General features: G+C 40.9%; 2 protein-coding genes across 4 annotated transcripts in view; one reads left to right on the plus strand and one right to left on the minus strand.

The window, feature by feature from the left end:
* Window positions 1-361, minus strand: part of LOC108790119 (zinc finger protein ZIC 1) — a 4,726-nt gene extending 4,365 nt beyond the window's left edge. The window contains exon 1 of one of the 3 annotated variants that reach the window (XM_018560322.1): window positions 17-361. In XM_018560322.1, coding sequence (XP_018415824.1) covers window positions 17-339 — 323 coding nt within the window. In that variant the 5' untranslated portion in view covers window positions 340-361. Of the gene's footprint in view, window positions 1-4 lie in introns of all 3 variants that reach the window. The other 2 variants (XM_018560323.1, XM_018560324.1) reach the window with 2 other exon arrangements.
* An 8,455-nt stretch (window positions 362-8,816) lies between these two features.
* Window positions 8,817-11,866, plus strand: part of LOC108790117 (zinc finger protein ZIC 4-like) — a 6,543-nt gene continuing 3,493 nt past the window's right edge. Inside the window, exon 1 of the mRNA XM_018560320.1 lies at window positions 8,817-10,471. Coding sequence (XP_018415822.1) covers window positions 9,343-10,471 — 1,129 coding nt within the window. The 5' untranslated portion in view covers window positions 8,817-9,342. The remainder of the gene's footprint in view (window positions 10,472-11,866) is intronic.

Below are 11,866 nucleotides of genomic sequence, written 5' to 3' on the forward strand. Positions count from 1 at the left end.
GTGCTGGGCGCTGGCGGCTTCCCCAAAGCCCCGAGTGCGGAACAGAAAGTCCCGGGTGGAGTTGAAGGCTGCGCTGGAGTAGGAGCTGACATGGCCAGGGTGGTGATGATGCCCCAGAGCCGCCGCAGCGTAGCCCGGAGCCTGCGAGGTGAACGCCGTCTGGCCCGAGGCGAGGTCGTGACTGCTGGGGTTGATCTTGAAGGCGCCCATGCCGTCGGCAAACGGGTTGATGCCCAAACCCACCTCGCGGTCCGTCACGTCGCCGGAGGAGTGATGCCTGGAGGAGCCGAATGTGGTGACTCCTATGCCTGGGTATTGGGGTCCCGCGTCCAGAAGCATTGCGATCGCCTGACCACAACAAACGCACAAGGAGAAGAGGGGTCCCCCTCAGCCAGCACACACAGGAGGAGATCGATCTGTATCGCAATTCTTCCTCTTCTTCACATGGGCGACCAGATCTCAGCGATGGCAGCACAACTTGTCAGAGAGATCGCAGCACAGGACGATCTGGCTTCTTGCATGGGAATGTTATTCTGGGAAAGACAATTTTCTTGCACTTCTCTCCACAACACTCCTTTTTTTCTGCAAATCATGCACAATATTGTCTTTTTGCGGTTTATCTTCCTGGGGAGAAACTTTCACCTCCTCAGCCGGGCGTTGAGCTGGAGACTGATAGCGGCAATCATTCCTGCAGATAAATGAATTGAAAGGACGACTCGTTCCCCCCTTGATGAATGGGAGGAGGGGGCGGAGTCACGTGCGGATGGACGTCAGCGCCCATTGGTCCTGGCCCTCTCCCCCTTCACCCCTGCCTCTCCAACTAAGGACTCCCAGAGTCCCAGACGCCTCCGGATTGGCTGCTTCCACTCATCAATCCCAGGTATTGTAAGGGAGGCTGACACTGCTTATGACAAACAATGTTTTTAGGAGTAGCAACTTTTTTTTTTTTCCTCCCTGCCCAAATTCTACAGGAGGGAAAAAAAATTCTTCCAAGACCCCCTTTACTTCATTTCTCCACATCTTATTCTTGCTTCTTTCATCCTAGACCTACACTCCCTTTAATTTTCACAATATCCATCCACATTGCCTCCTGTCCCGAGCTTCCTTCTCACCTTCCCAAGCTCCATACGAGTCTATCAGTATGCTTACAATTTCCAGGGAGGTGAATTTTCTGGATATCATTTCCATGTCTTGCCATTTTTCAGTCCTTGTATTCTGTACCCATCACAACACAGAGGGGTGGGATTTTTTTTTTTTTTTTTTATTTGTGATTATTTTTTATTTTTTTTTATTTTTTTTCTGGCCGTTCATTTGCTTCAGTTTGGCGTTCTCTTTTTAATATTTTATTTGAAGTGTGTCTGGATTTATTTTTTTGTCCTCTCTCTCTCTCTCTCTCTTTTTTTCGTTTTTCAAATCGTTTAGAAATGGCGCAGTGTAAATTTTCTGACATTGAAACTTTTTTTGTGTAGTTCACAAATCAGTCACCCTTGTCAGAATTATTGAAATTTCCCAACTAGCCACACCAGGACGGTGGAAGCAGCATTGGCTGCCTTTGTTAGTGACCAGGCTTTTGATCGCCAGAGAAAATGTACTTACCTTCAGATGAGTGAGCAGGAAAAGGACTAACACTCCCTTTGATTTGCTCAGGAAAATACAGACCTTTGCATTCAGTGCAAACATACAACACTTGCTTGTTTTCTTGCAGCAAAGCTCGATTAACCTGTCTATGACCATATATTCTCTTTGTCTTGTGTACAAAAGCAGCCATGATCATATATTAAAGTGATTTCTTTTTTTTCAATGGTGTGAATATGTGACTTTGCATTAGCCCAGACTAGGCTGGAAAGTAGTCTTGGATGTTGTCATAGGCTTCCCCTGCTTCCAATACACCGAGCAGACTTTTATCTGATGAACTTGGCAATGCTTATTTGAATTTTTCAGCATGTCTCTGACTTGACTTTTTATCTGACTATTGTACAATGTCCCTGGCGTGACTTTGTATCTACAAATTGCAGAATGTGCCTTCAGAACGTCCCTGGTAGTAATTTCCATCTGCATATTATAGAATGTCCCTGGCAGTACTTTGTATCTGAATCCTGCGAATGTCCCTTGCAATACTCTTCGTCTAACTTTTATCTGAATACTGTAGAATTTCCCTGGCAGGACTTTTTTTTTAATGACTGATGCAGATTGGTCCTGGCAGTACTTTTTTTTGTCTGAATATTGTAAAATGTCCCTGGCAGGACTCTTGATCTGAACATTGTAAACTGTCCCTGGCCTTTTATTTACTCAGCCATTCTTCCCTCCTCTGCATATTCATTAGCTGTAATTATTTTCTAGTAATAGAAGCCTAAAAAAAGCTGAAGCAGGATCGGAATCATTCCATTTAGCCTTTGTTAGCTGCCTCAATGAATCCTTGCAGCAGCAGAATCTAAACTCCAAACTCTCACTCCTCATTCACAATGCAACTTTAGGCCGTCTTTTCAAAAGGAATACTTTGTAAACAGTGCAGGGCAGGTAGCACTTTAATTAAAATAGAAATGGTCTCACTTAACATATCCTATTCATAAAAGCCACTGATGAGAAGCCACATTCCAGGGCGGTGGAGATCAGCATTCCTGTTCGCTGAATATTCTGCCTTCCATCGCCATATACCGGGATAGACAACGGTACACAGCATGTACACATCGCATCCTCTGTGTACACATGTGTCATAAAAAATGGCTGGAAACAAGGTGTCATACAGTTTGTTAGATAGATAGATAGATAGATAGATAGATAGATAGATAGATAGATAGATAGATAGATAGATAACCACACACATATGTTCACATTTGCAAAAAGTAATTTACATATATATGTAAAATATATATATGTAATAACAATAATACAGATATGTAACACAATACTCACACATACATATATTCACAAGCAGACAGTCATTCATATATGTGTATATGCCCATATGCAGTCATTCGCATATGTATATGCCCATATGCAGTCATTCGCATATAAATGTATATGCCCATAAAAAGCACACATACATATAAACACATGCAGACAGTCATTCACATATGCATATGCACATTTTAAAAAAACACACACACATACATATAAACACATGCAGACAGTCTTTCACATATATATGTATATGTCCATAGTACACACACATACATATATATATATATATATACATGTAGACAGTCATATGTTGTTATATGCCCATAGTACACACATACATATATACACATGCAGTTATTCACATATCTATGTGAATACCTTTAATACACACTCATATATGTAAACACGCATGCAGGCAGTCCTCCCCTATATACTTGAATGCCCCTATAGTAGCCCATATGCAGAAGCTAACCCATTTGGACCTAGAAATGTTGCTATTTTGTCCTATAGGATCAGGAGAGGTGTGGAGATCCATTACAATGCAGATCGGTTAATGGATATTTAGGGAATGTGTCTAAACTTCCAGGAAGAAAAAAAAAAGTTGCAGAAGTTATCAAGTGGGATTTGCGGCGCTCTCTGCAGGGAAGGAGAGCTGTGCTAGTTCAAAGCCACATGCACCAACGTGACAATATAAGCCATTAAAATATCATCCAGACGGCTCATTTCTGCCTCATCATGATTTCCCCTAACTGATTTCAGAAAGCCAGAAAAGGAAGAAATGAAGGATGACAGCATGGAGGAGCAGCAAAGTGTACTGGTGTTACCCCTCAAGTCCTGAGAAGATCTGAAGCCCGTTTGTTAACAGGTGGAGGAGAAGCCACGGTAAGACAGGCTAGGGGCCAGCAGTGGTGAGGCCAGCTCTCTTTACATAGCCTAGCCTTGGCCAGCCCCATTTCCATCCTCTCTCATGTAGATGGACCAGCAATACAGATAGCCTTTCACATGGAATGTTTGTTCAGAAAATCTTTTGTGTCAGCCTTTAATAGCAATAATCAGTAAGAAAAAGAATATCTTAGGTGAGAATAGGTTAGGGCTCTATTTCCATGCCAATAGGTGTGGGAATGGGAAGAACAAGCTTCCGCTACAGCTTTCAAAAGATTTCATCTTAGCATCGCCTCGGGATGGAAAATTAGGATGGAGGGAAGAAGGAATCAATTCATTGGCTTTTATATTTAATTACCAGCTCCATTGTCCGCACTGATTAATACGTTTTACACTTGTTTACTCAGTTTCAAAAGTCAGTATATGATGCATTGACACAAGTGTTTTCTTCCATCTCCACCTATAGGATGATGACAAGACAGATGATTTCTGCATTTATGGAGGGCAAACAGGTCACATAAAGCTAGACGGATACTGGTAAAGGCAAGGAGAGCTTTTAAGGAGCTTATCAGATTTAATTAAGTCTGCGATTGTTTTATTCCCCATAATGGGGGAGGATCTGATTGTTCTCTGCTCTAATGCGAAATAATGCCAAATTAGCAGATACATTTGGGTGTGCAATCTTTTTTTAGGGCAAGATGATGATGAGTGCCAAGAAGTGCGAAGTTAATGATCTCTGCAATCTAGACTTCTGTGTGTGTTGCTGCCTTTTGTTTTAAAGAGATACGCAAAAAAAATAATAGGCCCTCCTTCCCTTTTTTATTTGTATTTTCTGTTGCTGGAAATGCAGGTACTAGCTCTAGATAGTGTTGAAGGATAAATCTATTGAAGTCACCGACTTTTGAAATGCCTTAGAGTTTGACCTCTTACCCCCAGACCCCAGTACAGTGATGCTTTATGTACAGTCATAGGACAGAAGGTTTGTTCCATCATTAGGCTGTCTTCACACTTGCACAGAGCTGCTTTACATATGGACCTGCCTTGTGTGACCAAACATTGCAACAAGTTTATCCAGGTGCTGTTATATGAGACACGTCCCAAAGTGTCAACAGCAGCAAGTTGTTCCCAATAAGAACAGTTTCCCTTCATTCACTCTGCATTGATGTCTTTTGAAGTCCGTGGAAGCTAAAGCATTCCCAAAAAGTACAGAGCAAGTCATGAGCCAAACTATATATATATATAGATAGATAGATAGATAGATAGATAGATAGATAGATAGATAGATAGATAGATAGATAGATAGATAGATAGATAGCGAGGCACATATGTCTAGGTATGTCTTTCTTTCTTTCTTTCTTTCTTTCTTTCTTCCTTTCTTCCTTTCTTCCTCTCTCATGATCGCACATGTTCACAAAACTTCTGTAAATGCATTAACACATATCGACTATTCCCAACTGTACATTCTCACTCTGTTCACGCCGAGAAATATTTCAAACATATGTAGACCAAATGATGCGTTTTAAAATGGACACAAAGCACAGCGCAAGTTCAACTCTACGAGATGCATGTTAACAACAAATGCTCCATTTAAAACGTAGCACAAACATTGCTACTGCATTTAAAAAAAAAGAAAAGGAACAGGCATAATACTGTCTGTATTCTGTTTTAAAGATCAGACAAAGGCATCTATCGTATTATCAGTGGTATTATTTTCTATAGTGTTAGTACTTAGGAGTTAGGCTTTCATTTCTATACTCTGTGAGGCTGGTTTACTAAGGGAATCCAGAATGGTCACACAATAAATGTGTGCATATTTGCTTCAATTAAACAATCATGTGCAGATTAAATAAACATTGAAATTTGCTTTTCACACGATTGGATAATTGAAGTGCACATTCACACATGCGTAAACATTCTTATCTCCTTTATCGGCCCATACCCATCCCTCTGCATTTACTATACAGCTGGGGAAAAGCATATGTGTATATCTATATGTGTAAAATATAGATATACACATATATATTGCATGTCTTGTATAATGTGCGTGTGTGTGTTTGCTATGTATGCACAAAAAATACAGTGCACATTGTTTAAATCAATGAAGATTGCACGACTTTTTTGATGTGTTTGTATGGTGTGTTTGTTCTATACCCAACTTTACATATGAGTACATACTTTACATATGAGTACATACTTTACATATGAGTACAATGCAGATTATGAAATATAATATAAATAGAATGTGTGTCTTTTGTTGTGATGTGTGTGTGTGTGTGTGTGTGTATTCACATTAGTAACTTGTAAGTGAAGCTGACTGCGCGCCTTGTAACCAGGTTTACAGTCGAGCCTTGTACTAAGAAGAGCACAAAATCCAAAGGAATGCGAGCAGGAATCTCTAGCTGTGTGCCATCAGTAAGTGGAAACATGACCAGTACATTGAAAATCATAGTCAGAAATCCTTCTGGGAAATATGCATGCAGAGACTGGTCATGCTTCAAATGTGTGCCATACCATTTAGATTTGGCTAAGTACATCAAGATCCAATAAAACGTGCATTATTAAACAGTCAGAGGAAATGGACCTGCTGTATTACGTATTAAAACATCTAAATATGTTTCAATTTTCCAGGATGGACCCTGCACCAGCTCCCATAGTATTGCTGAGAGTTACTCAGGATGGCTTGCTTCATCCCCCTAAGGCAGGAAAATATTAGGACATCTCAGAGCTATAATGAAGATCCCAAGTAAGTTTAAAATATGCCCCTGGTGGGGGCTCAGGGGGGACCATATATTTCTGGATCTTTGTTTGCCAGTTAACTTGCACCTACACAAATCATTGACATAACACCCCGCCACTAGAATGTGCTTAATCCCGCTCGCTGGTCATTCATTTGGAGATCCTAGAATTAATATTTGACGGCTCTCTCATTGTAACATCTACCCCTGACCCTGTTTGACTGCATTGTCACATTGCTCTATGACATATTCATCTGGAATTCATTTACGGACGATTTGATTGGAATGAGGTTTGACATGTATTGGATCTTATTAAAAAAGAACACTTTGATCTTGCTGATGGGGTTTACATGATATGTACCATCGGATACCATGCTTGCACAATGTGGTGGCTACCAGGTCTCTCCACAATGAGCCCTGAGTAGTGGCTGGTGACTGACGCCTCATTTGACAGAGATACTTTAATCTGAAAGCTGATCTGTCACCTACCCTAGGCAAGGAGTACTGATCTTCCACTTACTACACCCTGTGCGTTTACCCTAGCGCCACTAGCGCAAATAGAGCGCAAACACAGCCGAGTGCTGCAAACATATGACACCGAGAGTTTGTTATTCGGAGCACTTCAAATTGTCGTGTATGCATCATTCAGCTCTAAATGCATTAGTTCCGCACTCATAAAGATACAAACTTATTTAGAGATATAACAGATTACATGTTATTGATGTGATAACTCAGGTATCATTCCCAACTATAGGGAAGAGATTTTTGGACAAACAAAAGTAGTTAAAACGTATTTATGTATACGTTGAGGTGCAGATCTGTGTGTGTGTGTGTGTGTGTGTGTGTGTTGGGTGGGGGAATTGATGACATAATTGATGTGTTACCTAGCAGTGACTCCAAGCCCAAAAATCGCTTTATGTTTTTGATGTTACAATATGTTTGTAAGATGTTTCCATGTTTTGTTGGTGTTTTGCTGTTGATAAAAAAATCACACGCATTCTCTAAGAGAACAGACAACTACCCCAGATGTTTTGTGTCTCCACTGAGCAGTCACATAAGAAGAGGCCCTGGCTCATGCACAGACCAGTATATGAAATCACCAGGCGTGCAGCAGGCCGCATTATAATTAGGTAAGATCTCTATCCGCATGATGACTCTACAAGTTACCTCCACAAAGTTGACTAACACTTTATTTCCAGGCTTTAAAGTTGCCAATGCCATGCTATGAACCCCCATCCTCTGTCTTCTGCATTTGTGTAAAATGTAACATGCAATCTTTCCCATTCTCATTCCAATAAAGGGGATACGCTGTTTTGGATCTCACCAACGTTCTTGTGTGTGTGCTATTCTCTATGTATGTGTAAACACGAATGACACTAAAATGAAGAAATACGATGGCTAAAGAGTCATTCCTACTTAGCCCTTGATTATTTGTCATTATTACTGATGGCAAATCTGAAATGCATTTATCGACATACCGTTGTCTTATATACAGCTATTGATCTATTAAGTAGGTGGTGTCAGTATTTCTTGTTTATCTAGATATCGCTCTTTTGTTGCCTAATTATTAATATGTCGATACTGTACATTTTGAGATGAAAAGAAAGGATTTCCCCCGTATGTATCTCTTTATGTCAATTTCCTGCCAGGAAATCGGTAGAGTTATTAAATGTTTGTGTAAGTATGATGCAGTATGGAGATACGGAATCCGTATAGCTGGAAAAAAGTTTAATCCTGCAATTAATTAAAAAGAAACACCTTTGCACAAAAGCAGATGCATACTTTCTAAACAGGTTATGTTACGTTCAATTGGTGGGTATTTATTTTTGATCACTTGTATAACAGCAATAATTGCAGATATGCGAACCTACTTGTGCTTTGATACCTTCACAGTTAGGCTAGGGGTTATAAAATACATACATTAATTCGGAGACAAATAAATGCAGATTGTCTAATGTGACCAATTTTGGGGAGAGCAGGAGTTTATAATTTCTACAAACGTATACACATATGCACACACATAATTTCATGTCTAGATATATATAATATTTTGTATAGGTGGCCTGTCCTTTTTGTCCAATAGACTTTAATTGTAGCAGACATGGCGATATATGATTTTAATTTATATTCTCAAGTATTTCGCCCAGGTAAGTAGTGACAATGAGACGGCCTTGTGAAATGTATTGCAATGTGAAAGCAACTTCAACAGTTACTTCAACTTTTTCTTAATTTGCAAATTAGAGACGAAAAGATCTTTAATATAATTACATAATTAGTACAGATCCTTAAAATGAACAGCAGGAAAAAAAATAAGCAAAACATATTTTTATTGTGTTTAGTAAAAATATTTCCCTTTACGTTTTTATCTTTCAAATTTTGGTCTGTTTGAATAACAAAAAACAAATAAAGGAAAAAAAAGAGTGTCCGAAAACACCAGGCAACAGTGTTGTTTGTGTGAGGGGGGAGTAAGGCATGGTGCCCAGTTGTGCGCAGGCGCAGTGCTGTGCCTCCCCCCTCTCCCGACTAATCCATTCAGTCTCCAGCAGGACCTGTCAGCGATGACGTCAATCATGTGGAGCTAGCCAATGGTAGAGAGCGGTTATTGTTGAGCTCTCTGGGCAGTAGCAGTGTCTGTGAATCTCTATTCAGTGCCTCAATGCTTCCTGCTGCTGCTTCTCAAGCGTAGGGGATTCCACTTAGACATAAAAGAAAAAAAAACTTGAAAAAACTTTCGGGAAAAAAAGTTTTTATTTTATTCTTTTCCCACAGACAGGTGATTGTAGAATTATCTGCAATAAGTGTGGAGGCATTGGGGAACACAGTGATGGACCCTGCATTCTCCAAACGGAACCCGGCGCTGAGAATAGTAGACTTGGCAGGGGCTCATCATCATCATCATCACCACCACCCCCCTCAGACTATGACAGGCTTCCCGGGGTACGTGGGTCATTCCCACTCAATGGCTCATGTGCACCCTGGGGAGTATGCTGCTGATTCTCGCCTAGGGCCAAGTCCTGCATTCCGGCCAGAACACATGGGGCATCATCCAGCGGCCCTCAAACTCAGCCCTGCCCATAACCACCACCACCATCACCACCATCACCAGCACCACCATCATATGGCAGGCCAGGCTGAGGCTGCCTCCAGTCCACCAGGAGCATTTGTCCCGGCTCCCTCAGCAGCTGTCTCCTACTCCAGTATCCCCCACACAGCTCAGTCTATCCCTGCAGGTAGGGACTTTTTAATAGGCAGGGATCTGACAGTTCAAGTGATGCCAGGGCTGAGTGAACAGCACTCTGCGGCAACATCTCACCATGGCATGTTTGTCTCAACGACAGGTAGCTACCCCGGGCAGCATGGCCACCACACGGAGCCTGGAAACCATCCCTACTTCTCTGGACCTCATCATGAGCAGCATTCCCATGCAACCCCAGGTGGCCAGCCTCTAAACGGACAGATAAGATTGGGGCTACCTGGAGATATGTACAGCAGCAGGTCTGATCATTTCACTCAATCAGTGTCTAGGACAGATCCTTTCTCCTCTGCATCTCTTCAAGGCTACACTGGCATGAACTTGAATATGAACCTTGCTCCTCACCACGGACCGGGTGCCTTCTTCCGTTACATGAGGCAGGCGATCAAACAGGAGCTCATCTGCAAGTGGATAGAAGACGAGCAGCTTCCCAAAAAACTTTGCTCCAAAACTTTCACCACCATGCACGAGCTGGTCACCCATGTCACGGTGGAGCACGTTGGGGGACCCGAGCAATCCAGTCACATCTGCTTCTGGGAAGAATGCGCCAGAGAAGGCAAGCCTTTCAAAGCCAAATACAAACTTGTTAACCACATCAGAGTCCACACGGGGGAAAAACCCTTCCCCTGCCCATTCCCTGGCTGTGGGAAAGTCTTTGCCAGGTCAGAAAACCTGAAAATCCACAAAAGAACTCACACAGGTCAGTACAAGCTTCTCCTTTGCATGCAATCTCATTTTTGATATATTATAGACATTTTACTCGTTACTTTTAGTACTACATTGCGTTGCCTTTTACAACATCACGGTTTAAGTGGCCATATAAATAAATTGATTATAATCCCCAGAGATGCTTTATGACCGCTTCCATCTTGTGACCTGATTGATTTAAAGCTCTGGGGATTGGAAATGAATCAAGCTAGGGAAAAAGGAGAGTAAATACTTTCGTACACGTGGTTGTAAACTTTCATTCAGCCTAATTAATATTTATGAAAAAAAAAATACTACTCAATTTATACCGGCATCACAAATGGGATTTTATGGTCAAGATAAACTATTAAATATGGATTACTGGGGCGGTGAGAGCTGAACATATTTAGTTATAATTCAATTTGACAACTGTCTCTTTTCCTCTGTGATATATAAATTACGTGTTCTGGGCATTGGTTTGCTTTAGGGAGTGTTCATATTATTTTAGGGACACGTTATTTCACAGTTATATAATATTATAATAATATTATTAGTACTATTACTATATAGTATTATATGCCAAGAGTTTTCTAACAAATTTCACCCCTTATGTAATATTTCCATGACTTTATCCCATTCATCAGGGCTATGGCTTCACAAATACACGTGTTCCTAGCTCTTCTAAGAGCCCTCAGCGTTTCTCTCTCTGTTTCTCTCATCTGATCACTTTGCCTTCCATTCCATTTATAAGAAACGACAAATTCGCAGTTTTGCTGCTAGTTGTGAACAGGTGCTATGCATCTTGGAGAACATGTTGCCTTTGATGACAGGCTGTCTCCTAAGTAAACAAACTTTCTCCGCTCATCTCCTATTCTGGAGTTTGCCATGCAGAACATCACCATCCTCCAAAAGCAAATCTGAGCAGCAAAAAAAACTAAAAAAAAAAATCCAGGCTCTGGGGGCAGAATATGGGGAGTTTTGCTTTATTGTTATACACAGATGCAAGTTTTATCTCTCCGGTGATGAATTAGCCTGCGTTATAATCCTGCAGGCTCTTTACAACCCTCATTTTCTTTTGAGCGCTTAGAAGTGCTGGGGAATAAATAAGGAAGTTGGATCGTGCTTTAATTGGTTGCAAATGATTCAGGGAGCAGAGTTACAAACCTTCACTGGAAAGTACCAAGTGCCTGCAAAAGTCTTAGCAGGTTTCTTTTCAGTAATACAAAAACAAATCTAAATGTATAGTGTGTACAATTTTTAATTTTCATATCTCTATATAGATATACAGATATTATTATATATTTATTTACATCTAGTTAAAATTTTATAATACATGTGTCTACATAAAGCGAGAGAGAGGTAGAGAGAGGGAGAGAGTGAGAGAGTGTGTGAGAGAGAGAGAGAGAGA

Source organism: Nanorana parkeri, unplaced genomic scaffold (assembly GCF_000935625.1).
Source record: "Nanorana parkeri isolate BGI_ZX_2015 unplaced genomic scaffold, ASM93562v1 scaffold449, whole genome shotgun sequence".
Taxonomy (NCBI): Eukaryota; Metazoa; Chordata; class Amphibia; order Anura; family Dicroglossidae; genus Nanorana; species Nanorana parkeri.